We start from the raw sequence: 26,639 nt of genomic DNA, 5'->3' as shown, positions 1-26,639 counted from the left end.
CAAAATGGCAAAAAAAAAAAAGTGATGCTTCTACATCATCCACAAGGAGGTAAACAAAAACTAGGGCTACAAGCACATGAGTATCGCAAGATTGTATGCAGGGATCTGAGTTCAACAAAAATTAGAATAATTAAATAACTGTATTATTTATGAATTTATTTATTACCTCCAATTTATTACACTCTAGTTTCTAACATTTATTCTACACAACTGGGTAGTTGAAATCAGATTGTTTTACTTATACTTTATTTAACAATAAACAAGCTTGAATCTTTAAGTAGGCTAGTTATGTGTTTTGTTCTTATACCTATCCATCACTTTGGCAAGATTGTCAGAGAATTCTCCCACGGTGGCCCTATTAAAGGCTGTAACCCTCCATATAGGCACGCATCTCTCTTTAAAAATAGTTTTGTGGTTTCCCTCACCAACTTATTCAAGTCTCACACTGGTTTCAAAAAGTTGTCGTCTTTGAAAATATGAAGATGAAAGCATACTGTGGTTGTAATGTAAACCTTGATATTCGGTTGTTCTCATATTGTGAATTTATCATAAAGTTCCACTCTACATCACACTATTTTAAATACATCCACACCTGGGGAAGTCATCATCCTGCCACTCGTCTCTCCCTCCTAATATGGCCCAGGTCTGATGTGCACATGATCTCAGTGATTATGGAGTGAAATCCTGCAAAACAGCACAGAAAATGCCTATACCTATTAGGTATAATACCTAATAACTAGGTTAAACAGTTGCACTGGTCTCGAGAATGATTGACACCCTTTATATAAAAATGTGCAAAAATGAATATACAGTATAAAAAGAATACCACATGCCACTCTGAATTATTACAATTTGTAATACAGACTATGCCTGGTATTTTTCAAAAATACTGTTTTTTTAATAGATTTAATTGAATATATAATCACTTAATGGTCACTTATTAATCATGTGATAATAAAGTTGTTTGAAACAAATACCTGAAAGGTTAAGCATGTATTTCAAGAAAAAGTTTCTGAATAAGACAGACTTCAATAATGAGTTAGCTCACATAGCCAAAATTCAAGATGCACACCAACACAGTATGCCTTTAGCAATCGATTACATTTGAAGTAAATGACAAATGTGTTAAGTTTTACTGCAATCTCACTTCTTTATCCCCTTGTAGTCTGACCTGGTTAGCAGTGTATCAGCTCAAGACATATTGAGTTTATTCTACCCTCTACTGCCCTGAAAACTTTCTTATTTTTATTTTAGGGTATAATCCTGGAATGTGCCTTCAGTATAATTGACCTGCACATGCATCCTGCATCGTGAAGTCATTTGTTGCTGCACATTGATTTTAAAAAAAGAGACAAAACATTCAAAGGATAGGCTTTTGAGACAAAAAAAAAAAACTCGACCAAGAAACCTGACAAAAACTAAATTCTGAAATTGCCACAAAATTGCAAGAAAATGCACTTGCTGTTTTTAGGCCGTATAAGAAACTATAGAGTAGCGAAGAGTAGCGAAGATGCCTTCAAAAGCATTGAAATTGAAAGTATCTAAGTATAAAAATAATGACTATAATGAGTAGTAAACAGTAAAACTATCAATAAACAAATTATACATTTAAAATGACATACATTCTCTTAGGTACACTGTTGTGCAATTTTCTAAGAAGAATGGCTTCTTGAAGAATCTGCTACAGTTCTTCCGGCTCTGCAGGTAAAATCCCAAACAGCATCAATGATGTTTTTGTCAGAAGCACGGTTTATTACCTAATACAGTCCATTACCTATGAAATTGTGAAAGTCTGTGTAATGTTTAGTTTTTCCAGAAAATTAATGCTTTAAAATTAATGCAAACACATTATTATATTCCAAGGGCTGTGTAAAAGTATGATTTAAAATTTGATTAAAAAATGGACACAGTATGGTTGAGGTCTACTGGTAGACTGTTGACACATAAATTACACCTTTCTATAAAGTGTGTTTAATGAATAGTCCAAACCAAAGCACATTTCCTTACACATACACAACCGACTGAATAATTATTTTTAGTCATAAGTTTATCTGTCTGTGTGTTTTTAAACTCCTGTCAACTGGGAAAAGTGAGGTTTTTGTGTGTGAGTCAGTGAATCGGTTCATTTACGACCCAGTCTCACATCACTTTAAGCGCCTGTGGCTGAATCAGTGAATCATTTCATTCATGAACGAGTCCCTCGTGCGAGGATTCACGAGGGACTTTATAGATTTAAAAAATGATTTAATATAGCTCATTAATGTATAATCTCAAACTGAAGAAAAGCTGGATGTTGGTTTTCTGTATATTATTTATACTCAAGCATATTATAAATAACTTTTTTTAAATGCATCGCTTCCACTTGTTGTAGCACTGAATGAAGCAGTGAATGAACTACTAGCAGTGTTGAAGTTGCTATGGTGAACGACGTCTCCATTATCCAATCGACAGACTGCTTGTTAGACCTATTAGCCAATCCTATCTCATAAGGTGGGATTTATCGGAAAACGGGTGGGAAAGGTAGTAACCCGGGGCTAAAATGGCTGCTAGTAATTATTATGGATATGCACATGGAGCCGCTGCACCGCAATACAGGTAATACGGGTGGTTTGCATTTTATTCTAGATTAAGCGGTAAATCTATTGCACAGTTTTAAGAAATCTGCAGCGTTTGCCATTAATTTCTTTTGATATACGGGCGTGGAGAGGCAGACCAGTTAGCGAAGTTATTTTGCTAAGCGAGCTAGCAAAACTACCCCTGAAAGTCCGTTGGGTTAAGTAGCCTGCTCTTGGCCACAGATGTAAATAGACTAGCTGATCTCAGGTTTTGTCATTTTGTCTCCTTAGGTTTTTTATATCATGAAATTAATAACAACTAACCAAATGTGAAGAAGTTTAACAAATTTGCGGAAACAAATAAATGTTAATATTCCCCTTCAGTGACTGGATGTTTAGTGGACAGGTGTCACAGTTAAAGGGACCTGCAGCCATTTCTTCTTCAGGTTTTAAAATCTGTATTTTATTCATTCTTTATATAATTCTTTAATTGAGTAATTATTTTTATTTAACTTTTAAGCAATAGTGAGTCTGAATGCCAGTTTATTTGTACAGGTTCAGTGCATATGTGAGGAATAACACACCACAGACTGTGCTGTTACACGGAAGTAATGCACACCTTCTGACCAATCAGATTCGAGCACTGAACCGCGCTGTAGTATAAACTCGGATGTCTCATACCCTATATAGTACACAGTGTTTTTTTTTTTTTTTCTTTTTCTTTTTTTTTTTTTTTTTTTTTTAAAGGGAGCCTTTTAAAAAAAAAAGGCTGTGTCAAGTGAAATGGAAAAAAAAGTGTTTTAATAAGGTGCTGGGCCACAGTGAGCTGCCAAAACATTCCTTGGCATCAATTCTACAGGTCTCTTGAACTGTACTGGAGAGATGAACACTGTTCTTCAAAAATATATTCCCTCAATTGGTGGAGGGTGTCACTCCAAAATCTCTCATGGATGTTCAGCTAGGTTGAAATCTGCTGACTGTGAAAGTCATAGCATACGATTTATATCATTTTCATCCTCATCAAGCTATTCAATGATCCCTCATGCCCTGGGGATGGGGGCGGAGTCATCTTGAAAGAGACCACGCCCATCAGGATAAAACTGTTTCATCAGAGGATGAAGTAGATCAGTCAGAAGAACTTTTCACTGGCAGAAAACTTCGCTTAAGGGAACAAGTGGAGCCAAACCACGCCATCAAAATAAACACATAAATGACCCCATGGCAGAACAGAGCCCATGTATCCCCACATCGTAGCATTCAAGCTTTCAGGCTTGTGCTCTTCTCTGGTATACATGCACTTGCCCACTTCTCAAGAATTATGGTGACGCATGAGTCATATGACGAGATTACCAAATCTCTGTTGACCAGTGTCTGGTTTTTACCCACTGAACTCTCTAATGTGCATTTGTCTTTTTAATGAGGATGCATGGCAACCCTACTGCAGTATTGCTGCCTGTGTGATTCTTGCTGACAGTCTGATCATGACAAGGTATTCTCAGTCACCTAAAGAGCAGTTACACTTGCGTTTCACTTTCAACCACAATTTCCAACCTTATTTTCTTTTCTACACATCTAAATGTAGATCTTGTCTTAGTCACTCTTCCTATTGAAACACAGCCAGTTGAGCGGTCTCTTGACTTAAGCCCCTGCATTAATGAACTCTCTTCCAAAGTCTCTTCGATCTTTTCCTCTTGCCATCATAATCCAAAGTCAAGGTCAACTGGTCCTGCTCAGCATTTTATACATGCCACAGAGTATGGTAGGATGTTCATTACATAGTTATATCATGCAGTATACCTGTCTGAAAGCATCTGCACCTGTTATGTTTCTTCATTCATTTATTTAGGGTTTTCTTTTAATTTGTCACCCATCTATGTATGTGCTTGAGCATAGTAATAATCTGCAGAGTACCCCAGAACATGTTATTTTAAACAATAAAATAATCTTATTCATGTGTTTTATTTCACAGTGCTGTTGAATTCACTATATAACTAAAAAGTATTTGGACACCCGACCATTACACCCATATGTGACTGCACACCAGGCCTCCTCGCCTGACATCAGTGCCCGACCTCACCTATGCTCTTGTGGCTGAATGTGCAAATCCCCATAGCCATGCTCCAAAATCTAATGGAAAGCCTTTCCAGAAGAGAGGAGGTTATTATAACAGTGAAGAGGGAACTAAATCTGGAATGGGATGTTCAAAAAGCATATATGGGTGTGATGCTCAGGTGTCCACAAACCTTTGGTCATATAGTGTATCACAATAATCACCAAAGTTCTACAGCTAAAATTTTCCATGTAGCATGTTGATCATCTCATCTCAGACATGACTGGTCCAATTTGATGTCCTCCATAACCTTTATTTTTTTCACATCAGTTCTTTTACTAGGCTTTATTTCATACATGGTCTTGGTTATTGAAATTAATTATTCCTGTCTGTGTTGCACTTTCAGCATCCAGCCACCCCCTGCATACTCGCACCAAACCACTGGCAGCTACAGTGTTCAGCCTGCACATGCAGTAGCTCACACAGCCTCATTCTCTCCAGCCACAGCACACAATCCTCAGCCAGCGGCATCTCAAACCTTCCAACCGTACCAGACACACGCAGCTCCAAATTACAGCTTTGGCCAGCAAGAAGCGGCACCTCAACAAAGCAGCGCCCCTCAGACCTATCAGATCTTCAGTGAAGGGGTCAGTCTCGCTTTTATTAGCTTATGGAGCAGCAGAAGATATACACATGTACACCATACGCCGTATATATGGCCGATTTTATGTACACCAAATTCTGTGGTGTTAAACGACAACAGATGTTGATGAGACACAATAGGTGTAACTTTTGCATCTTTTTTTTGTTTTGTTTTGTTTGTTTTTTTGTTTGTTTTTAGAGCTATGACTCTAATATAACTAATAAGTAATGACCGTTATCTCACCCAAAATCTTTTCCATACATTCATACCCAAATCTTTGTATAATTGCCCTAGATCATAAGTATTATCCTTACATCACAGTGTAGAATATTGCAGCACTGCTGCATGTACGTCATGATATTTTTCTCTCATATTTTTCTTCCTATTTTGGTCATTTGCAGTTTTTCACCCACTAGCTACTTCTGCCCAAACACACAACAGCTACCACTGGGGGTGGTGAAGGCTAGCATATGCTTTCACCAAGACACATCTTTTCAAACCGCTGCTCATTCTAGGTCAGAGAGCATCTGAACACACTCAGAGAAAAACATTAACTTCCTTCTTCTGCATATATGAGTTCACAGAAGCCCACAATTGGCCAGTGTTGCTCTAATTGACAGAGGAGAGAGTACACCATTTTTTGCCTGTTTTACATGTGGGATTGCTATCTAATATCCTGATCAGTGTTGCTACACAATGTAATTTTAAAATAAAATAATTAAAGAAATATATATTTTTTTGTAGGAAAATAGAACTATATTCAGATCCATAATCATTTTCAGCTTGCTGGTACAATTCTGCCTTCAAATGTGGAGAGACAGAATGATACCAAGCTGCTGAGGAAAAAAGTATGCCCACTGTAATGGCCTCCCCTGTAATGTTCCAGTGTTCAGATACACAGTGAAGTTTTGTTCATGTTTTTAGATTACAGTAAGTCACGTTGTGTCCTAAACAACATCAGCAGGTCTGTGATATCACTGAAGAACTGGATGGGGTTTGAGGCAGTACAATCAGATGTACACAGAAATATTTTGGGTGAGATAGACTTCCATTGCTTATTAGCTACATTAACCCAAAAAAGCAAACATTGGACCCTGATTATGTCTTGGTTTAAGTGGAAACTAACTTTTTAATGGTCTTTTTTCTAGCAGAATTTTTAGTTTCTCAGCACGTCTCAATATTTAGCTTTGCCATATGATAGAGGTTACAGTTATAATGTTGTTACACTTCTAAATGTTTTTTGATTTGTGCAAAATTTGCCTTGCTACTGAAAACACAGGGGAACTGCAGCTATGGACAGCCATCATTAGTCAGCAGCTATGAGAACAAACAGTACTATCAGACGAGTGACACAACTGCTCAGCGCAGTCCACTGGAGGCCTTCTTTCAGACAGGTGATCTCTCTTCTGTGTGGTCAAAATAATATGCATTTACACATGTACAGACCTCAGTGAGGTGTGAAGTTTGTTATACTGCATAATTAAGCAATACCACACAAGCGAGAGTGCTGAATTTCAGCGTGGCCGTGATGAGGCTGTAGGTACTCACAGCCATCCTTATACTCACTATAACAGCATGATTGCATGTATGATATTACTTAATATTAATTTCTTGTTTATAGAATTGATGTATAAAAGCAATACAGTATGGCAAAATGTTTATGGTCAAATATTTATTTCTGCCTGATAGAGCTTTGCACATTCTCTTGCAACGCACAGACTGACTGACAGCTTGTAGTAAATACAGTAACGGTTTTAGTGTAACAAACTGTTGCTACAATTGGAATTTTATGTAGCGAACACAGACAAGTGGACTGATAGAAAGAGTTAAATGTACCAGCACTGTTATACTAAATATTAGCACTCTTGGGACACTGCTTTTCCAGTCAAATTAGTGGACCAGAACTAACTGTTTTATAAATGAATATGATAAATAAAATAATTGGTCTTGTGTTGCAGTGCAGAGTATAAGCTGATTTTCTGCAACAAATCAGGCTTAGCAAACATGCATCCATGCCTGTCTCAAGTGATATGCAGGCCCCAGGGTGGTATTCTTTCTTGCATGGCCCAGGCTGAGCGAACGTGGCTTGTATGTGATGAATGACAGCATGTCAAATTAAACAGTTCTTAAATACTTAAGGACATGAATTGTCAGATGCTCAGATTTAGCAGTGAAAGCAGTGTGTACAGTAGGCACATTGCAAATTAAAAGCATGGATGCCCATCTATCATGCAGGCATAAATGGTAAATGAAATTGGGGTGTTTGCTATCCAAATGGAAATATATGCAGCTCTAGCAGAAACCTTGCTGCTTGGGTGCAAAATTACTTGCAAACTGTTTTTAATACAAAAAGTGAAATATGTGCAGGTATGAGCATGAGAGTGAATAGATGCATACAGGATAGGATTCAGTTTTCTAGACAGGACATATATTTCCTCCAGTATTTCTATTTAACAGTATGTAACAGTATGTAATTTTAAGCCCTACAATTGTCATTACAATTAAATGATTGAATAAAATAAACAAAATAGGCTTTTCATACAGTGGGGAAACCTGTCTGTGATTAGAGATCCTTGTTTTTTTTTTTTATTTTTATTGAAAAGTTCTCTATGATGAATAACACAATAATTTCTCATACGTGCCGTGACAGATCTGCCTTCTTTTTATTTCAGTTACTGCTTTCTGCCACTGCCAAAAATATTTCCCCCTCTGCATGCCTCCCTCACTGCCTGTCAGCTCTTATTTGTTGTCTGGTAGAGCGTGCTCTGAGTAACTTAATCTGTAATGACTTAAAAATAATGCTTCAAAAAAATTTGTTGTCAGAATTCTCAATACCTGTATTGCATTTTTCTTGCTGATTGCAGATTGCAGATCTCAACCTCCATTTCACACACAATCTCTTGCTATAATTTTAGCTCACGCAGCCCTGCCCCTTTTTCCCATCTTTTGGGATGATCATGCATTCATCATAATGTATATGTATGTATGCATTCACTGCTAGTAAGGAACCTGGTGTTTAGGACACATTTTTCAGTATGATATTTCTGATTTTCTTCTGCTAACTAATGAAGTTTGCCATTCCTTCAGGTGTGAAAAGTGATTACGGGCCTGTAAGTGCAGTGTACAGCCAGTCTCTGCCTCAAGGACAGGCCACAGTGCTCAAAACTCTGCCTCCTACTAGCTCTGTGTCCACCAGCTACAGTGTTTACCCTACATCCACCAGCGTACAGCAACCTCCGAGCTCCATCTCCACCTTTACCCCCAGCTCCTCCTATAACTCAACAGCTGCCACTTCATACAGTGGTGAGTTGGAGTTTCCTTCTTACACAGTACTGATTCACAATGTTGTCATTATCTGAGGAATGATTAATAGTACTAGATCACGGTTGGGAATGTGTTCCAAAATGTTATATCAGATTGCATTTTCTTAAAGAGTCTTAAAATATGTGCAATTCCAATTTATGTGTTGTAGGCTTTAATATATAGTAAAAAAGAAGCCTTTATTTGTCACATATACATTACAGTACATGAAATTCTTTTCTTCCCATATCCCAGCTTGTTAGGAGCACAGGGTCAGCCATGGTACGGCACCCCTGGAGCAGAGAGTGTTAAGAGCCTTACTCAGGGACCCAACAGTGGCAGATTGGCAATGCTGGGGCTTGAACCCCAAACCAGATTTAACAGTGAAAGCAGTATATACAGTGGGCACATTGCAAATTAAAACACACAGGAAGCATGGATACCCATCTATAATGCAAGCTTAAATGGTAAATGAAATTAGTGTGTCTGCTATCCAAATGGAAATATATGTATTAGCTTACATTTTAAACTTACATTTTCGACTTCCATGGCCCTAGATTTTGGGCTTTTTAAGCCAACCTAGTGCCATTTTTTTTTTTTTTTGAGAGTACGGATTGCTAGCTTTAGCTTACCTCCTCAGTACATTACTTTAAGCAGCCATATCTGGTCATAACAATGACATATATGGAAATTACATTTTGTGACATCAGTTTCAAATGTTTTATTTACTTAGCTTGACTTCTGTCTGTTTCTGCAGGTCACAGCTACTCCAGTTATGAGCCCCGCAGCTATATCTCCACTCCTTCATATTATCAAGCAACCCAACATCTTGGTCCTCAGTGCCACAGCCTTCCCCAGGGTCCTTCCCCTCAGCCCCAGCTTCCCCAACAGCAAGCCCCGACACCTGCAAAGCAGCTCAACAGTTTGTCCTGGAGTAGCTCAAGGCACAGTTCGAGGGTCACCGCTTCTGCTGTCAGCACGTACAGAAAACCCACATTTCATCAGAATAAAGTCCAAAAGCCTAAAGGCCCTCCCAAACAGCCTCAACTTCACTACTGCGATATCTGCAAGATAAGCTGTGCTGGCCCCCAGGTATGTTAAAGTCTGGAATACAATTTACAAATGATGAGGCGTCATGTAATTAGTAGGGACACGCGGGTTCCATTTTTCCATTGCAGTACTGATATTACAGCAAACTTATACCGAAAATGATCTAATGCTGACAATGTCTTGGTAATTGAGCCTGTTTTCTGCAAGTTTGGGAAATGTCAAACCCCACAGGTGTCAGTTCAGCGGCACACATGCTCATGGCTTAAAATAGTTGATGGGAAAATAAGTCCAGCCTTACAGGCCGATACCAGGCTGATGCTGATCCTTAGTATCGGATTGGTGCATCCCTAGCTGTTAGATTTGGGTTGGAATTTAAAGGGTTTGAATGAAAAAGAATTATTTATGGTGTCTAAGAAATGACTGTTACTTGTTGAATGCTCATGATCATCTTTTATTATGTGATCAGTTTAATCATGCCATTTATGACAATACAGCTCCATATCCTCCATAAACATATAATCAGAAATTATGCATAGGAACAGTACACATATATACAATGCACTATGTAAAGACTAAACATGGCATAAATATATGTTCTGATGACATAATCAGCAAATATGTAAAATAATGACCAATTGATGAAATATTAATAAATGAGTGCACATCCAGTGCTAATCTTCCTCTCCTGCAGACCTACCGTGAGCACCTGGAGGGTCAGAAGCACAAAAAGAAGGAGGCGCTGCAGAAGGGTAGCAGTCAGGTCAGTAATGGGCCAAACAGTGTTCCGACTCAGCTGCGCTGTGAGCTTTGTGATGTTTCCTGCACTGGTGCAGACGCCTACAAAGCACATATCCGTGGGGCCAAGCACCTAAAGGTCTGTCCTCAAATTTGAGTGCTGCACAGTTCAGTGTTGTTTTTTTTTTTTTTTTTGTGTGTGTGTGTGTGTGTGTGTGTGTGTGTGTCTTAACACCTTTCATCTGTTGAATGAAGTTTGCTCCAGCAGGTAAACCAATAAAATAGCACTGCAGAGTGTCTTGGAACATTTTGTGAGCTTTTTTAAACGGTGGCTGGTCTCAGAAGTGTTAGAATTTCTTACACATACACACACACACGCGCGCACGGAATTATCCCCTGACACTTTCCATTTTGAATTGTCACTAGGTGGTGAAGCTGCACACAAAACTTGGCAAACCTATACCCTCCCCTGAGCCTGTTTTTGTGAACTCTGCTCCTGTTCCCATGACAACAATCTCTGCAAAACCTGCCACAGCTCCTGCTTCCTCTGCAGTGCCACAGAAACCAGCCATCTTAAAGCCTCCCAAAACCGAGGCACTGAAGACACATGCACCTCCGAAAGCCATAGTTGCTGGTAAGTGTGCACTGTTTACTGTTTTATGTATTGCCTGTCACATATCTAAATGGATCTAAAGATTTGGAACTGCATCAGACGTTAACATTGCTGCTAATATTGCACTGTTCTTATGTGGTTTCTTGTCGGATTGAAGTCAAAGCTGCTGCTCCAGACCCGGTGAGGGTCGACGAGATAAAGCAGGCATTGCTGAAATCTGACCTTCAGAGTGAAGATGAGGGAAATGGAGGTGGTGCTCAGGGAAATGTCCAACCTGTTGGCCATGATTACGTAGAGGAGGTGAGAGAATTCTTCGGAGGATATTTGATTACAGACACCATGGAAGATGGAAGTTCCATGTTAGTAACATTTAGTATATATTCCAGGTAATCAAATCAAATATACATTCACCTTAACTCAAATGTCTGTTTGGTGTCTGAAGTTTGTTTCTTTAGTTTTGCACTGGAGTTAGGAGGGTAGTGTAGCATAACAATTAATGAATGCTTACAGCCACCAGCTTATAAACATCCCTTTAAACTGCCCAGTATCTGGTTTGACACTGCAGTCTGTAGCTCCATTCTGAAGCCAAATTACGCGCTTTCTTTCCCCACCCTTAGTTCATGCCAGGATTACACTCAGATAGGAGTTATGGGCCAAAGTTTGAAGGTGGAATTGTAGGTTAGATGTGATTTGGATGATAATATAATTCTCATTTAGTTTGTGTATCTTGTATATCTATTTTTTAATACAGTACAAATTCGATATTGGTTTGTATGTACAAATAGTGTCACTGAAGTAGATAATATCTTATTAGGTGAGTGAGGCTGAACTTTCACTTTATTTGGGGCTTAGAGGGAATGTAAAGATATTGCATTTTTACATTCCCTTTATTTTTTCTGTCGGTGTTTAAACCTCATGTTTGTTCCCTCTCAGATTCGCAGTGATGACGGAAAGCTGGTTCGATTCCACTGTAAGCTGTGTGAGTGCAGCTTCAATGATCCCAATGCCAAAGACATGCACTTAAAGGGCAGAAGACACCGCCTTCAGTATAAGGTGGGATTCTTCACTCACTCTTCACACCAAGTTATTACTATGGAAATCTCTCACAGTATGCTAACCTAGTCTAAATATAACATGGTTTCGCAGTATAAATTGACCATTCAACGAGCCCAAGGGGAGACAGGTGCGAAATCCAATGAAATCCAAAATTGTCATGCAGATTCTGACCACATATTTTAACCCTTTCAGAAAAAGGTGAATCCAGACCTGCTGGTGGAGATCAAGCCGAGCAACCGCGCACGGAAGCTTCTGGAAGATAAACTGAGGAAGCAGAATCAGAAAGCCATCCTGAAGAGACAGCTTGAGGACGAGCAGCACTGGCACATGGAAATGAGGTTGACATTCACTTCAGTTTAACACTGAGAGTTCCAAGCCTGCTGCTCCTTAGAAACCACTAATATTCTGTGTGTCTGTGTGTGTGTGTGTGTCTGTGTATAATATGTGTGCATGCAAGTCCCCTCTAATCTCAGGCAAGAGCCCTGCATGAAGATCCTCCTAGAAAAAACTTCATGCCATAACATTCTTTTTTTTTTAATTATTATTTATCAAATATAAAGTAAGTGTGCATTAATATTTGCAGAAAAATTATATTTTTTAAATAGTTTGCTACAGAGGTTGCGTTTACTTCAAAAAGCAACAAAATAAGTAATTTGGCCAGGGTGTGAACATTTGAATTAAACAATTGATTTAAACTTGAATTGCATTCAAATAGTTCCAACAGCACTTCCTGTGATGTGAGGTTGACACTGACACCAGAGGTGTGAATAGGTGCGAAACCACTGTGGTAAACTATGAACAGGGTTGTAACTAAGAGTTATTTATGTCTGAGACACCATACCTCACACAAACATGACTTTTATCTGTATGCTTTATTTTGATAAATTCTGACTAATGTTCCATTGTTATGTATTTTATGAAACAGTAGACCCAGACTTAGTGTTAGTGTCAGGTAGTGGTGGGAAGTTTACTGGTAGAGTATAAATGAGAAACCAGATAAAACAGTGGGGATTTTTATGTTCCATTTCTACCATGGTAGAGGAAAAACTACAAAGCCAATGACTTCTTTGTTTTAATACAAAACATTTTGCAAAGCTGCTGCACATACAGCTGTGGTTTCAGAACACCGTAAGATTTTTTTAAAATTTGTGTTTGTTTCGCTTTCATAGTTTTCTGTAGTGTGAAGAACCAGGAAGTACACTTGCATTGAGTGTTGAGTAAAATTATGAAATGGAGCTGTAATCTATTGTGCAGTTTAAGAGTTTCCCTTTGCCTATTTCTCATGGATTTATTTCACACTGGACTGATATCTTTCATTCATTGGAAATAGTTGCTTTATTTAGGTGCTTTCCCACTATGAATAAGTAAATTTATCATGTAAATTGTCTATATTTGATTGTCTGATTATTATAAACCTGCATTACTACTGTACACAATCAAATAAACTTTACAAATAGGGTGAACAACACCACTTTCTGCACTTTGGGTTTAAAATAAGCATTTATTACAGCGTGAATACAGTGTGCAGCCACTTCCTATTTCATCCAGAGCAGAAAATGTATATAATTTTTGTCGAGGGTGCAAGCACAGCAGGCTTTAGGAAGTCATGATCAGCTCATTTTCATTCCCTCATTTTGTCTGTGAAGTGAAGTGAAGTGACTTGTGGCCAAGTATGGTGACCCATACTCGGAATTTGTGCTCTGCATTTAACCCATCCAAGTGCACACACACACTGTGAACACACACCCGGAGCAGTGGGCAGCCTTTTTTTGCTGCGGCGCCCGGGGAGCAGTTTGGGGGTTCGGTGCCTTGCTCAAGGGTCTCACCTCAGTCATGGTATTGAGGGTGGGAGAGAGCGCTGGTCATTCACTCCCCCCACCTACAATCCCTGCCGGACCTGAGACTCGAACCCGCAAGTCCGACTCTCTATCCATTAGGCCACGACTGCCCCCGAAATAAGGAAAAAGGTCTGTTTAAGCTATGAAAATAACCAAAATAGAAATGGATGACTTCCCTCATCAGTGATATCAGGTCAGCCAGTGGTTGATGCTGCAGGAGATGTTTGGACATTTGGTGCCTTATTTTGTGTTTCCTAGAAAAAGAGACCATTCCTGCGCATACAGTCAAACGTTACGTTTGTTAATATTCTGCAGGAGATATGAGGAGGACATTTACTGGAGGAAAGTCGAGGAGGAGCACCTGTACTGGGAGGAACAGCAGCGCAGACTAGCGCCCCCACTGTTCACAAACCACCCCGATATGCCTGTGCACCCTCTACTGGTGAGGACAAACATTACAGCTTCTGTAAGAACATAAGCCACATTAGTGGCGACCTGAAAGTCCCCCTAAACATCACAAAAATTATGATTAAATCCTACAGTTTTTGCCATCGAATTTTCAGAAACAGGGGAGCTAAAATCTCACTTTAAGATCTGGGTAATTGTGTCTAAAAACATGTGACAGATGAGTGCTTTTGTGCAATAAAATCTAGGACCCAGTCTCAGTGTGCAAATGCAGGCTGTGCAGCAGTGGTATGTTAGGGAAAGTGGGTGGGGGAATGTAAGGCTGGGGACTTTCGCAGTAGCAGGAGCTTCTATGCCATTTTCCATTATCTAATGACATGTTTTGGTACATCTGCCATATGTTAAAGAAATAGTTAATGTAGAAAAATTACCTTCAAAACAGTTTTTTTGTAATAGATCTTTTTGCATCAGATGTTTTACTTACCTGCTTGATTATCAGTGTCCTGTGGCTGTGCAGACTTGGTCTAAAATTGTAGCGAAGACTGCACCAAGAACATACAAATTTAGGCTAGCAGTGGCAGCTGGGTTTTTTCAAGCATGCATTTCTTTATTGTTTGTACGCCACAAGCGCTAGCCGTAGGCAAAACATTGAGTAAGCGGATGCAACTGACACGACTCTGTTCTCTATGTCAGAATTTCAGCTTTCATTTCCTGATATTTAAATGTGTTAGATGAGTTCGACGTCTTTAATGCATTTTTAACACATCCTAGCTGTGTTAAACAACTCAGAACATGGCACTTTTTGTTTGAATCCACCCATTTTTCAAGTGATCAAAAATATTAGAACATGTGACTGACAGGTGTTTCTTGTTGCCCATGAATGTCTACTCTTGGTTTGTGCCCTGTGTTTCACCTGTGAAGAGTGCAGTTGTTGTTAAAGGACAAACCAACATGATGACTTGAGATCTGTCAATGAGAGAAAAGCAAGCCATTCTGAAGCTGAGAAAAGAGGGAAAATTGATCAGAGCCACTGCACAGGCATTGGGCATAGCCAGTACAATTTGGAATGTTCTGAAAAAGAATGAAACCACTGGTGTACTAACAACCAGACACTGAACAGGTCGGCCAAGGAAAACAACAGCAGCTGATGACAGAAACATTGTGAAAGCTGTGAAGAAAAACCCAAGAACAACAGGGTGAAGGTATCACAATCCACCATTTGAAGAAGACTTCGAGAGCAGAAATATAAACACCATCTCACAAGATGCAAACCACTCATCAGCAGTAAGAATCGGAAGGCATGATTGAAATTCGCAAAGAAATACAGAGATGAGCCACAAAAGTTCTGAAACCAGGATTAACCTCTACCAAAGTGATGGAAAGGCCAAAGTGAAAGTGAAAGAAAGCATCTGCTCATGATCCATCATGATCCATCATGATGCAACTCATGATGGTAGCAGCACAATGAGTTCAGAAGTCTACAGAAACATTCTGTCTGCCAATTTACAGACAAATGCAACCAATCTAATTGGGAGGAACTTCATCATGCAGCAAGACAGTGACCCAAAACACACAGTCAACACAACAAAGCACTTCATCAGGAGCTAGAAGAGACTGAAGGGAGAAACACCCCCAATAAAAAAAAATTAAAAAAAACACAACTGAAAGCTGCAGTATAAGCCTGGAAAAGCATCATAAAAAAGGATGCAGCAGTTTGGTGATATTAAACCAAATATTAAATGTTATTTACTTTAAGTTACTTTGACTATCTGTTCATATACTTTTGCTCAACTAAAAATTGGGTTTTCTGCCACCAGAGATGCCATGTTCTCAGTTGTTTAACACATCTAGATGTAAATATCAGGAAATGAAAGCTGTAATTTTGATATCTCATCTCATATTCATCTCTTGATCTCAAACAAAAATGTCTTCAGTGTATAGCCAAAAACCTTTAAAGGGGACTCTATGGCGATAAAATGATTACACCCCCAGGCTTCTTATGTCACTGGTTCTTGGTTCCAGACCAGTAGCATTTTCCTATTGGGAAAGCACAAAAGTTCTTGCAAGAGAAGAACTTTTGTAGTAAAGAAGCAAAGAATGGTTCAAGATTAGGCATAGGAGACCAGCACCTTGTCAGTAAAGAAGGGCTAATTCATAATTAAACATTAAGATACTCTGGACTCCAATTTTGTTTCTCGTCCTTGCAGCCTATTTGCAGGCCTGATTACCCAGACGACCACCACATCATGGCCAAGCACGCCAGCATCTACCCAGCAGATCAGGAGCTGGAAGCTGTGCAGCGTATTGTGTCGCACTCTGAGCGAGCTCTCAAACTGGTGTCCGACTTGCTGGTGGAGCAGGATGGCAAAGAAGCAGAGGATAAGAAGTGAGTCGCTCCACTTTGTCTATCTGGAGTATTTCCAAATCTGCCAGCCTGAAGGGGGTAGTTCCAGCCCTAATCTGAGACACCTCAAGTAAACTGTAGGTCATCTTGGCAGAGGTCTGTTCAAGTCTGCAGATAAAATACTTTCAGGGGCTGGAATAGTTCAGGCTGTGATGTCAAAATGCAAATGATCTGCATTGAGCCTGAATTTGTTTTTTTTAAAGTATTTTCTGGATTTGTTCATTTATCTAGTAGATGTTAATCACCCTCCTTATACAGAATCACAGGAATATATTAATATATTAGTTTATTTTACGTTCAAGTATCCTAGCTCAATTACTGATATAGGATCAGAATTTCTACTTGATTACCATGTACATAGATGGTAGAAATGTCCTAATAAAACGCCTAGACTTGTGCCAACATTGAGCTTTCCTGTTATAGCAGTTATGGTTTGTGAACATTAAAGCCAAAGGCTTACTGATGCTAGCATCCTACTTATAACATTAGCTGTGTTAGGTCAATTTTAGCCAAGTTAGCAGCTAGAATAACTTTTTGTTTTCACTGTTAGCCATTTCAAACTTTGTTTGTTAACAGAGTGAAAAAGTTTTAACTTCATTTTACAGAAAGGAAAAGTTTGAAAAATGATCCTTATGTTTTGAAAATTCATGACATTTTTCATTTGCCCCAATATTATCATTGCACTTTAAAGTAGCTAATTTTTATTTTAACATAAAAACATGCAGGAGTTCAGGAATCTAACACCTCTGCGCTATAAAAACATCTTACATTTAGCACATTTACCAATGTATTTGAATAGAAACCGGACACTGTATAATTATACTCAATAACATTTAACAAATGTTAGTGATTTTGTACTAAACACCATTATTTAATTGGTCTCTTGTAACCTGTTGGTTTGGAATATGTATTTTGGAGACTGGAGCTTGTTTTTCCCTGGCGATGTAGCAGGTTGGATCTTCAGGGCCGAGTGCTGAAGGGTGTGATGAGGGCAGGGATCCTGGCCAAAGGCCTGCTGCTGCACGGAGACAGGAACATTCAGCTTATCCTTCTCTGTGCCAAGAAACCCACCATCACCCTGTTGAACAGCATCGCACAACTGCTTCCCGAACAACTGAAGGTAAGTCAGCAGCTTGTTCCTGTGAGATATTAACTCCAGACAAATTCACACTAAAGGAGCTTGATTTTTAGAGCATGGTAAGAACTGTTAAACTGGAAGCAGCAATATGTGGAGTGTTGTTACAGAGGCCACAGCTCACACTGTTAAAGGCCAGAAATTATACACATTACCTATATCTGTACTCCAAACATATATGTAGGAACCATAGAAATTCCTTGTAAAAAGGGAAATTGTTTTGGAAATTCATCTCAAGTATTAAGAGGTTTGGTTGGTTTCTTTAATCAAATTTGTCAGAAGGTAATAATAATAATAATAATAATAATAATAAATGGGTTAGTGTTGCCAGATTGCTGTGATATATGAGGAATAAAACACTTCAGGTCATACTCTTATTGGAAAATGATTGATTTTGAGGTGGTAACAGTAATTCTAGTAGCAGCACCCTGTCATTGATTATTTTCCTTTAAGAGCATGCTCACAAGTGTTTTAATGTTAAATAAGGCTTACTTCCATGTGCCAGCATTGTGGAGTCATACATTATGTTAAAGTTTTTTAAATTTTAGGATATTTTGATTATGGGTGGCAGGTGGCATATTTCTGAAGCTAAATACTAATGTGGCTAAAGAGAAAACTTCTTGTTTGTGACCAGGAATTTTTTTTGAAGTTCCATTTGCACAAGAAACGCTACAGCTGAGGTTTTGTTTCTTCTGCTTTCTTGAGAACTTCAGCATGTTAGGTCCTGGGTCTGTCACTGTAAACCTTTTTTGTACTTCCTGATAAAATGTGGTTTCGACAGTTGTGTGACGCAAAGTGTTGTTGTAAACATTACGTTCAAATGCTGGGTGTAATGTTCCTTTTTCTGCAGGTTGAGGAGATTGTTGCTATTAAAGTTTTTACTTTGTGGTCTTAGTTAATTCAAGGCTACATCCAAATATATGTGAAGAAGGTGATGAAACAAATTTAAAGTGCTCTTAACTGATCTTTAGTTCCCCTGCCTGGTTCTGACACCTAAACCCTACAGAGAGAGCCCGGGTTATTTATAAATACAGCAAGCCCAAAGCACAAAAAAACGGAAGGCAAAGAACATGAGTGAAATTTCCATTCTCATATTAAGTTTGCAGACTGTGAAAACTTTGACTGTGAAATTTGTCACTTTTAATTCTGATTAATTCTCCTTGAGGGGCTACAGCCCTGATATAATTTGGGTTGTTCCATCTCACACCCGGCTGTCTCCTCTGTAGTGAGTAATGCAGCGTGTCCTTTTAACCGGCAGACCTTTTCTGAAGATCAGTATGTGGTGCAGGCTCAGCCTGAGGAAGCCAACATCATCATTATTTCCAGCAAGGAACCAAAAATGCAGGTGACCGTCTGTCTCACTTCGCCCGTGATGCGTGAGGAGCCTGAGCCTACGCCTGGCACGGAGGGAAAGGCAGGTGACAAGCTGCCTGAGAAAGGTTAGAGAACCCATGCTTCCAATCGACTGCACTGTATGTCTCCTTTTCATTTAAAAAAAAAAAAAAAAAAAAAAAGAAGACAAATTCAAGATAAATCTGGCTCTAACTGAGATGGGATGTCTCTTAGTCCCAACTCATTTTTCCGTATCACTATTTACAACATCTGTTAGTAAGTGAATTGGCCAGCCTCAGTTTATAATTTAGCTCTGATTGCGTACTCCACTAAAGCTGGATCTCTGACCTTTCTGTAATTTTTACGTGTCGTCATGCCACTGATGTGGCATTCTGTGCATTACGAGCACTATGACTCGGACACAGATGAGAAGGTGGTGTTTTACTCAGTGTATGGGAGACAGACTTCTGTAATTATTTACAAGGGAAGGGTAATGTGTCAGGGGTTGAGTAAAGAGGGAGTATGCAGTTTTCCATCCGTCTCAAATAAACATGTCTCATTAACTTTAATTGCGGCTTCTTGCTTCCTTTCCTCGCAACTTAGCTCCTCCCTCGGAGCATGCAAGGAAAGGAAACAACGTTAAAAGGAGTCGAGACAAACAATTTCCCAAATACCAATTTTAGCGAATACCAGCTTTAGTAGTTTCACTTGACACATTTCCCAGCTTTACATTATTACAATGTTCTTGCAAGTGTACATTAGGCTTGTGCCATAATGATTTGTCCCTGGTCGTGATTTACCATTTAAAAATGTGATAAAGGATTTAACCTTCCAGAACCAACAGCTTGAAAAAGAGAGGAAAACGAGCATTTCAGGTGTAAGGACAGTACAGGAGGGTGTAATAATAATAATAATCAGCTCTGTAGCCAGGAACTGTTTGCCAGCAGCAGCAATCGTGAATATTCAGCCGGATGATGGATTTGTAGGTGATTCTTCAGTAATGCACAGTATACAATAAAAAAAAAATAAAAAAAAACACAACATTTTCCATATAACCCATTATTTAATGTCCATGTGACTGACATTTTTCTGTTGATCTGCTGCTCAGTGTGTTTGAATTCATCTGAATGCTGATCAGTGGAGAAGAGCATATTTATTTTATCATTTGCTAATTATCATTACTATTATTATTTTTAAAGTGTTAGATTTGAGACTTAATTCTAGGGCTATTTAATGTTTATTATCCCTTTTTGAAGCCAAAACCCAAAAGTGGCTTTTTTTTTTTTTGGTAACCTTTTTCAGCCAAAAACTTCCTGTGGAATTCCTAATAAACAAGGCAAATGGATGTTATTTATATACTTGTCTAATAGTCAAACATACATTGATATAGTTTATTCCACATTAATGAACTCAAAACATTCTCCATTTGCCTTGACAGCAACCTACGTAACCTTATGGGGGAAGGGCGCAGGGCTTCCAGGCAGGGCTTCTGCGTAAGTTCAGTTAAGAAATTTATGGGTTAAAGGGGCAGGGCTTCCAGACAGTGGCAGCTAATATTGGAGAGTTCAAAATCATTCCAGATTCCTATGTCCATTAGAGTGTTCAAAGGTTTGTCTATAAGAAGTTTGTATACATTGAATGCAACCTTCGAGATTCTGAAGCTTGTGGCCAGAAAAGTATTAAAAAAAAAAAAAAATGTCTCCTGTTTTATTAGGGATACCTCTCTTTTGCTGTATTTTTAAGTGATAGCAAAGACACCAAATATGACTTATCTGATTGATTGTATTTGTGGTAAGGGGAAATTTTGTCTTAAACATTAGACCCATTTTGAACTATACAACTGTATTGAGTTTTATCACTCTTCTTATTTCATTTGTATGGAACATTCGAATATTTTTTTCATAAATCAGTCTCAGTCTTTACATAACCTGTTCCATTGCAACAATTTCTAGGAACCAGGAGCTGTGGTAACTCTCTATTCCAGTTATAATAGACTGATAGTATCACTCTTTAGTGCCAAATTTCCTCTTTGTATTTTATACTGAGTCATGTTTGTAGTAAATGTGTTTGCAGTTGTTTTTTTTTTTTTTTGCCTTAAAATTAGATGTGGTAAATAAAAAGCTATCAGTTACTATGCAAGTAATGTGCAAGTACAGTACTGTGCAAAAGTCTTAGGTACCCATTTTTTTTTTAAGTACAAACTTTGTTATAGATTTTTATTTGATGACTTCTACATTATTGATTCAGTACAAAAACATTTTAGATTTTAACATTAGCTTTCCAGCACAAAATTAAATGTTACAGAAAAATGTTTGTATGTCAGTAAAGAAAGCAGCATATTACATGAGGGGCCACTTTTTAGACCAAAAAAAACATAATGAAGGCTGCTAGGTTTTGCTGCAAAAATAAGAAGCAAGTGTGACAGTCAAAGTCTTCAGAAGAACTGTGGCTGCTTCTGCAAGATGCTCAGTAACACTTACAGCTCATTTCCTTATAAAACTGCACAAACTGTACCTGAGACTACTTTTTTTTTGTTGTTTTTTTTTTTAAAAGCAAAGGATCGTCACACCAAATATTGACTTTGTTTCATTTATTACTGTTTAACAGTAATAAATGAAACAAAGTCAATATTTTTTTAGTGTAGAAACATTTAATTTCATTATTTTTGAAGGCATCTTTGCTCTACAGCATTTCTTTGCACGTGCCTAAGACTTTTGTGCAGTATAGGATGTCCTGTTTGTCTGTTTCTAGTGCCTGAAGACCCTGCAGATGCTCTAAACAGGACAAAGTGCCTTCAGTATTTGGCTGCTCTTCGCCATACCAAATGGTTTCAGGTAAATGAAGTGCTCACTATTTTTTCTATCATTTTCTGCCAAAAACAAACCAAAATCAAGTGCTGGCTGAGTTTAAAATGCAAAATAATAAAATATAGATGACTTGTAAAAGGACTTGTCAAGGAGGTGATGCTTCCAGTGTTTTTAGGTACGTTATTGAGTGCCTAGCACAGGTAAAGCCTACATACATGTCATGGTCAAGTTGACCTACTAATGATCAAGCACCACAAACCCTACAAAAATAAAGGTCGAAACAAATTGAGGTGTATGTAGTATGCATGGAGTTTTTAGTGTGATGACCATGCATAAATCAGTATGTCCATATCCCAGAAAATATGTCATCCTCCTGTCCAAATAGTTCTTTACATCTTGAATATAGAAGATAAACCTAAAATGAGGAATGATAATTTTTAGACCTGTAGCTGCATAGTTTTTTTTGTATGTATGGAATCTCAGTATGTTTTGTCAGCAGGCCCGGGCAAACGGTCTCCAGTCTTGTGTGATCGTCATTCGTGTACTCAGAGACCTCTGTCAGCGAATGCCAGCCTGGGGCAAGATGCCTGACTGGGTGAGAGCCTGGCATTTACACCACCTGAATTCTGATCCGTCACCTTTCAGTTTAGCTGCCGTGAGGAATATATCCTCCATTGCTCTTAATGATGATGTGTTTTCTGTTGAAGGCCATGGAGTTGCTGATTGAGAAAGCCATCAGCAGTGCATTGACTCCTCTGAGTCCAGGAAAAGCCTTGCGCAGAGTTCTGGAGTGTATTGCTAGTGGAATCCTACTGCAAGGTGCATGGATTTAAAAGGCCAGATTATAAAATGATTATGTTCTCAGGATGATGCATAGCTCACATTACAATTTGGTTCATATGAATATTTAAAAGGTGTACTCCTTCTGCTGTCAGATGGTCCAGGTTTGATTGACCCATGTGAAAAAGTTCAAACAGACGCACTCAAGACCATGACCAAGCAAGCCAGAGAGGATGTAACAGCAAGTGCTCAGGTATTTAAAAAAGGACCTTTTGCTAATATAAAAGGCACACATTATACTTCATTCCTATCTATGTAACCATGATGGAGCTTAATCTTAATCAGTTCCACAATTCAGTGTTGGGACGGCAAACTCGGATGGGCTCCGGCATTAAGAAAGCTCCAGGCAGCAGAAGCTTAGACATCAGACCATTTTATCACTTTGACAACAGTTCAGCAGCTTTTTTTCATCACTGCCATTAAACGATGAACAGTGCAGAGAGCTTTTAAAGTGCAGAAAGCTTGTTAAATAAATTAACGAAATCAATATCATAACCATTAATCACTGATATGTTATCAAAATACGATGGGACATGCTGGTATAGAAAAATAATCAACGTACAAAGTGTTTTGTTCCTCTTATACCAACAATTGTACATGTTTAATCTTGTGGAATGAAAGTTAGTTTCTGTTATGCTATATTTATAGCAGCTATAAACAGTCATTCTCTCACCAGACTCTGTTTTTTTTCTCTCTTGAAATTAATTACAAAATGCAGCTTGTTACTGTAAAAGCACAAAGCCGGCCGTAGTTACAGCTTGATCTCTGACTGTTACAAAGTGTTGACACTGAAGATTCCTTCAATAAGGCTAAATAACAGCCTCCTCACAGAAAATTTCACCATATGAATGATTACAGGTTTTTTATCCATTCATGTGGCGTGCCCACTGTACAAGTCCCGAGTCGCATAGTAAGTTGTTACTATAGAAACAGTAATCTTCCAGCTGAAACTATCTTCAGAGCTACCATTATAGAAAATTAATTAACAGTGCTGTGGCATAATATTTTTAAACTGTGTATTAGGGACATGTCAGTATCTAGTAACATAATGTTTCAGCTGTCAGAAACAAACAAGCACTGGCACTGTGTCATGGAAAAGTTTTATACGATTGCGTGGGGTTAGAACTCTAGACCTTCTGGTCTCGAGGACTTTAACCACTGGGTCACAATTATTCATCGCTTCCTGTTTTGCCACTCCATATATAATCATGAGACCAATGTCAGCTCCTGTGTTTCAGCATGCCCTGCGACTGCTGGCTTTTCGTCACATCCACAAGCTCTTAGGGATGGACTCACTACTGGTGTCTAAGGCTGGCACTTGCAACCGCAAGAGACGGAGAGACAAAGCAGACGAGGTGGAGGAGGAAGGCAAGAAGGACAAAAAAAATTTCCATCATGCCTGAAAAGTTCCACAGATGTCATGCGTAATTCATAACAAAAATATTCCTTCCTAAGAAAGGAATGGTGTTGACATTTCTTCTTTTAACAAAGCTCAAAAAATGGAGAAGTAATGTTTCCTCTTTTCTTGTTTTATTACAGCTGTGCTGAAAATAGACTTTCAGAGCAAGTCGCCATTTATATAGCAGAATATAGCAGAATAGCAGAGAAAATACTAAATATTAACATCCGCTGAAAAGTGATAATCTGTCGTTTTTTACTCAGATTGAGTTCAATAATAGCACTGTCTTTTAAATAAATAAATAAATAAATAATACAACTTAAATAAATTAGTCCCTTATAAAGAGGCCAGTTGCTTTATTTTTATTTTTATATAGTGGGTCTGGTCCATTGATAAGGATGTAAAGAGTCCGATTCTGAGATTCCAATTCTAGACAATAGTGTCATTAATTTGTATGGATACTGTACTACTGCGAAGAGATTAGAGTTTATATATATATATATATATATATATATATATATATATATATATATATATATATATATATATATATATATATATATCTTTAATCACAGGAAAACAAGTATTAAGATTTTACACCAAAAGCTTATTGAAAGTAATATATATTTGTTTTCTCCAAAAGAGAAACGTATAATTTTGTGAATTAAACAAACGAAGCGTTAAGGTTGAGCTTAAAAACCTGCTTGTTAATGGAAAAAAAAAACCTGTTTGTTTAATACCTGGTCATTAAGTTTGAAATCCAAGTCACGTCTTTTCATTGCACATGTAGAGAATCTTTGCCATTCTGACTAAAGGCGAGGATCTACCTGTGTCACAAAAGCTTAATAAACAGGAATAAAATGAACAGATTTTATGAACATCTACAGAAATGGAGTGTTATGCGGGATCTTCTGTTCTCTTGTGCCTGAAATTAAGGGAGCTTAGAGGGGCAGAATAAAGTGCACTTGAAGTGTGTGGAACAAAGTGGGTGAAGATGTTAGTAATTGTTTCATACTGTGATAAACTATGCAATAAGTAGTCTCATTATTATTATTATTATTATTAGTAGTATTATTAGAGCAATGATGTTTTTTTTCTGAATTTGTGTTCTGTAGAAGTGCGGAATGTTATAATAGTCAGATTTTGGTGATGTTTTTGGTTAAAGGTGTGAACCTTTTGGAAAGTCTTTGTAGTGCTGTTTAAAATTGCACATATTAAACTCCTATATGCACAAAATTGTCACTTTTGTAGTTAGTTTTGTTGATTGGTTTGTTAGATGCTGTTTATGATTTATGGGAAAGAAAAGAAACAACTTTATAATTCTTCACCTCAGTTCATTAATTTATTGGTACATATTAATTTATTGGTCAAAACAATGTGACATCTTACTATGACCCAATATCTGGGCCTTCACCAAACAAAGTAGGAGGCACACAACTGTCTGGAATGTCTTTGTTTGCCAAATTAGCCTAAACATGTTATAAAGTATGTAATCAAACATTACAAACTGAAACTGGGTAATCCACAAAAATGCAGTTTCATTTTTGAATACAAATGTGTGAATGTATGAAGACATACAATGTCAAATAAATTCATACATTTGAAAAGTTTAGGCTTATTTGATGTTTCCTGACAATATTTAAATGGCATCTTGAAGAAAAAAAATATATATATATCTTAGACTGTTAGACTCTTCCATCTCATGCTGGATAACTTACTTCCTCTACAACTGGTTTTCTGTTTTGGGTATCACATGTATGAAATATTGGGAAAGAACAGTGAATCAGAGGTCTGGTAAATGCCAATTAGCCAATTACATCTTCTAAAAAAGGAAGAAAAAGAAATCATCTTTAATGTGTTGTAATTTCTCTTAGTCCAATGGAATGTAAAAATTGTATTTATTTGGAACTGAAATCCTATTTAGTTCTTTGCTTCAGTTCACTAATTTATTAATAGACTATATGGCCAAAACTATGTGGAGACCTGACTACGACCCTATATGTGGGCTTTCCACAAACTTTTGCAACTAAGTTGTAGGCACACAACTGTCTAGAATGTCGTTCTATGCTGTAGCATTACAATTTCCCTTCACTAGAACTAAGGGGCCCAACAACTCCAGACAACTCCATATTAATGCCATGTACAGCACAGTCTATCATGTGTTATTCCTCACTTAGTAAGGTGTTGGGCCACCACGAGCCAACAGAACATCTCCAAGTGATCCCTGTCAGGTTTTGAAATAGTCCTGGAGCAATAAAGCTAAATGTACAAGTAGTCATTCTTGCCCACTGCTATCCGGCTCTACAATGACACAACAACAACGTTGGGGAGCTATGTGGACATTGGAGACAATGGACATGTCTACTGATTTTGCATACCCAACTACTACACTGCATATTGCACAAAATTTTTTACATAGGGTCACTGCACTGCATTCTTACACACGCACTGCCACTTTACTTATGACTTTACTTATG

At 38.1% G+C, this 26,639-nt stretch overlaps 1 protein-coding gene across 7 annotated transcripts; it reads left to right on the top strand.

Annotated features, from left to right (window-relative positions):
• Positions 1–2,439: 2,439 nt before the first annotated feature.
• On the top strand, positions 2,440–25,398 carry zfr2 (zinc finger RNA binding protein 2). Of its 7 annotated transcripts, none has more exons than XM_026917221.3 (19): positions 2,440–2,595; positions 5,012–5,252; positions 6,528–6,642; positions 8,336–8,551; positions 9,306–9,640; positions 10,290–10,472; positions 10,760–10,967; positions 11,104–11,246; positions 11,880–11,999; positions 12,195–12,340; positions 14,156–14,282; positions 16,453–16,631; positions 17,601–17,769; positions 19,043–19,223; positions 21,868–21,950; positions 22,423–22,518; positions 22,631–22,742; positions 22,859–22,956; positions 24,002–25,398. In XM_026917221.3, the coding sequence occupies exons 1-19, from the start codon at positions 2,540–2,542 to the stop codon at positions 24,164–24,166; spliced, it is 2,973 nt and encodes a 990-aa protein (XP_026773022.2). In that variant the 5' UTR covers positions 2,440–2,539; the 3' UTR covers positions 24,167–25,398. The 7 variants fall into 7 exon arrangements, with proteins under 7 accessions (XP_026773022.2, XP_026773039.3, XP_026772981.3 ...); XM_026917238.3 differs by having other exon boundaries at positions 22,420–22,518; XM_026917180.3 differs by having other exon boundaries at positions 22,420–22,518; positions 22,838–22,956.
• Positions 25,399–26,639: the final 1,241 nt, after the last annotated feature.

The sequence above is a fragment of the Pangasianodon hypophthalmus genome, chromosome 11, assembly GCF_027358585.1.
Source record: "Pangasianodon hypophthalmus isolate fPanHyp1 chromosome 11, fPanHyp1.pri, whole genome shotgun sequence".
NCBI lineage: Eukaryota > Metazoa > Chordata > Actinopteri > Siluriformes > Pangasiidae > Pangasianodon > Pangasianodon hypophthalmus.
The sequence above is the reverse complement of the archived record's forward strand: the minus strand, read 5'-3'. Positions and strand labels throughout refer to the sequence as shown.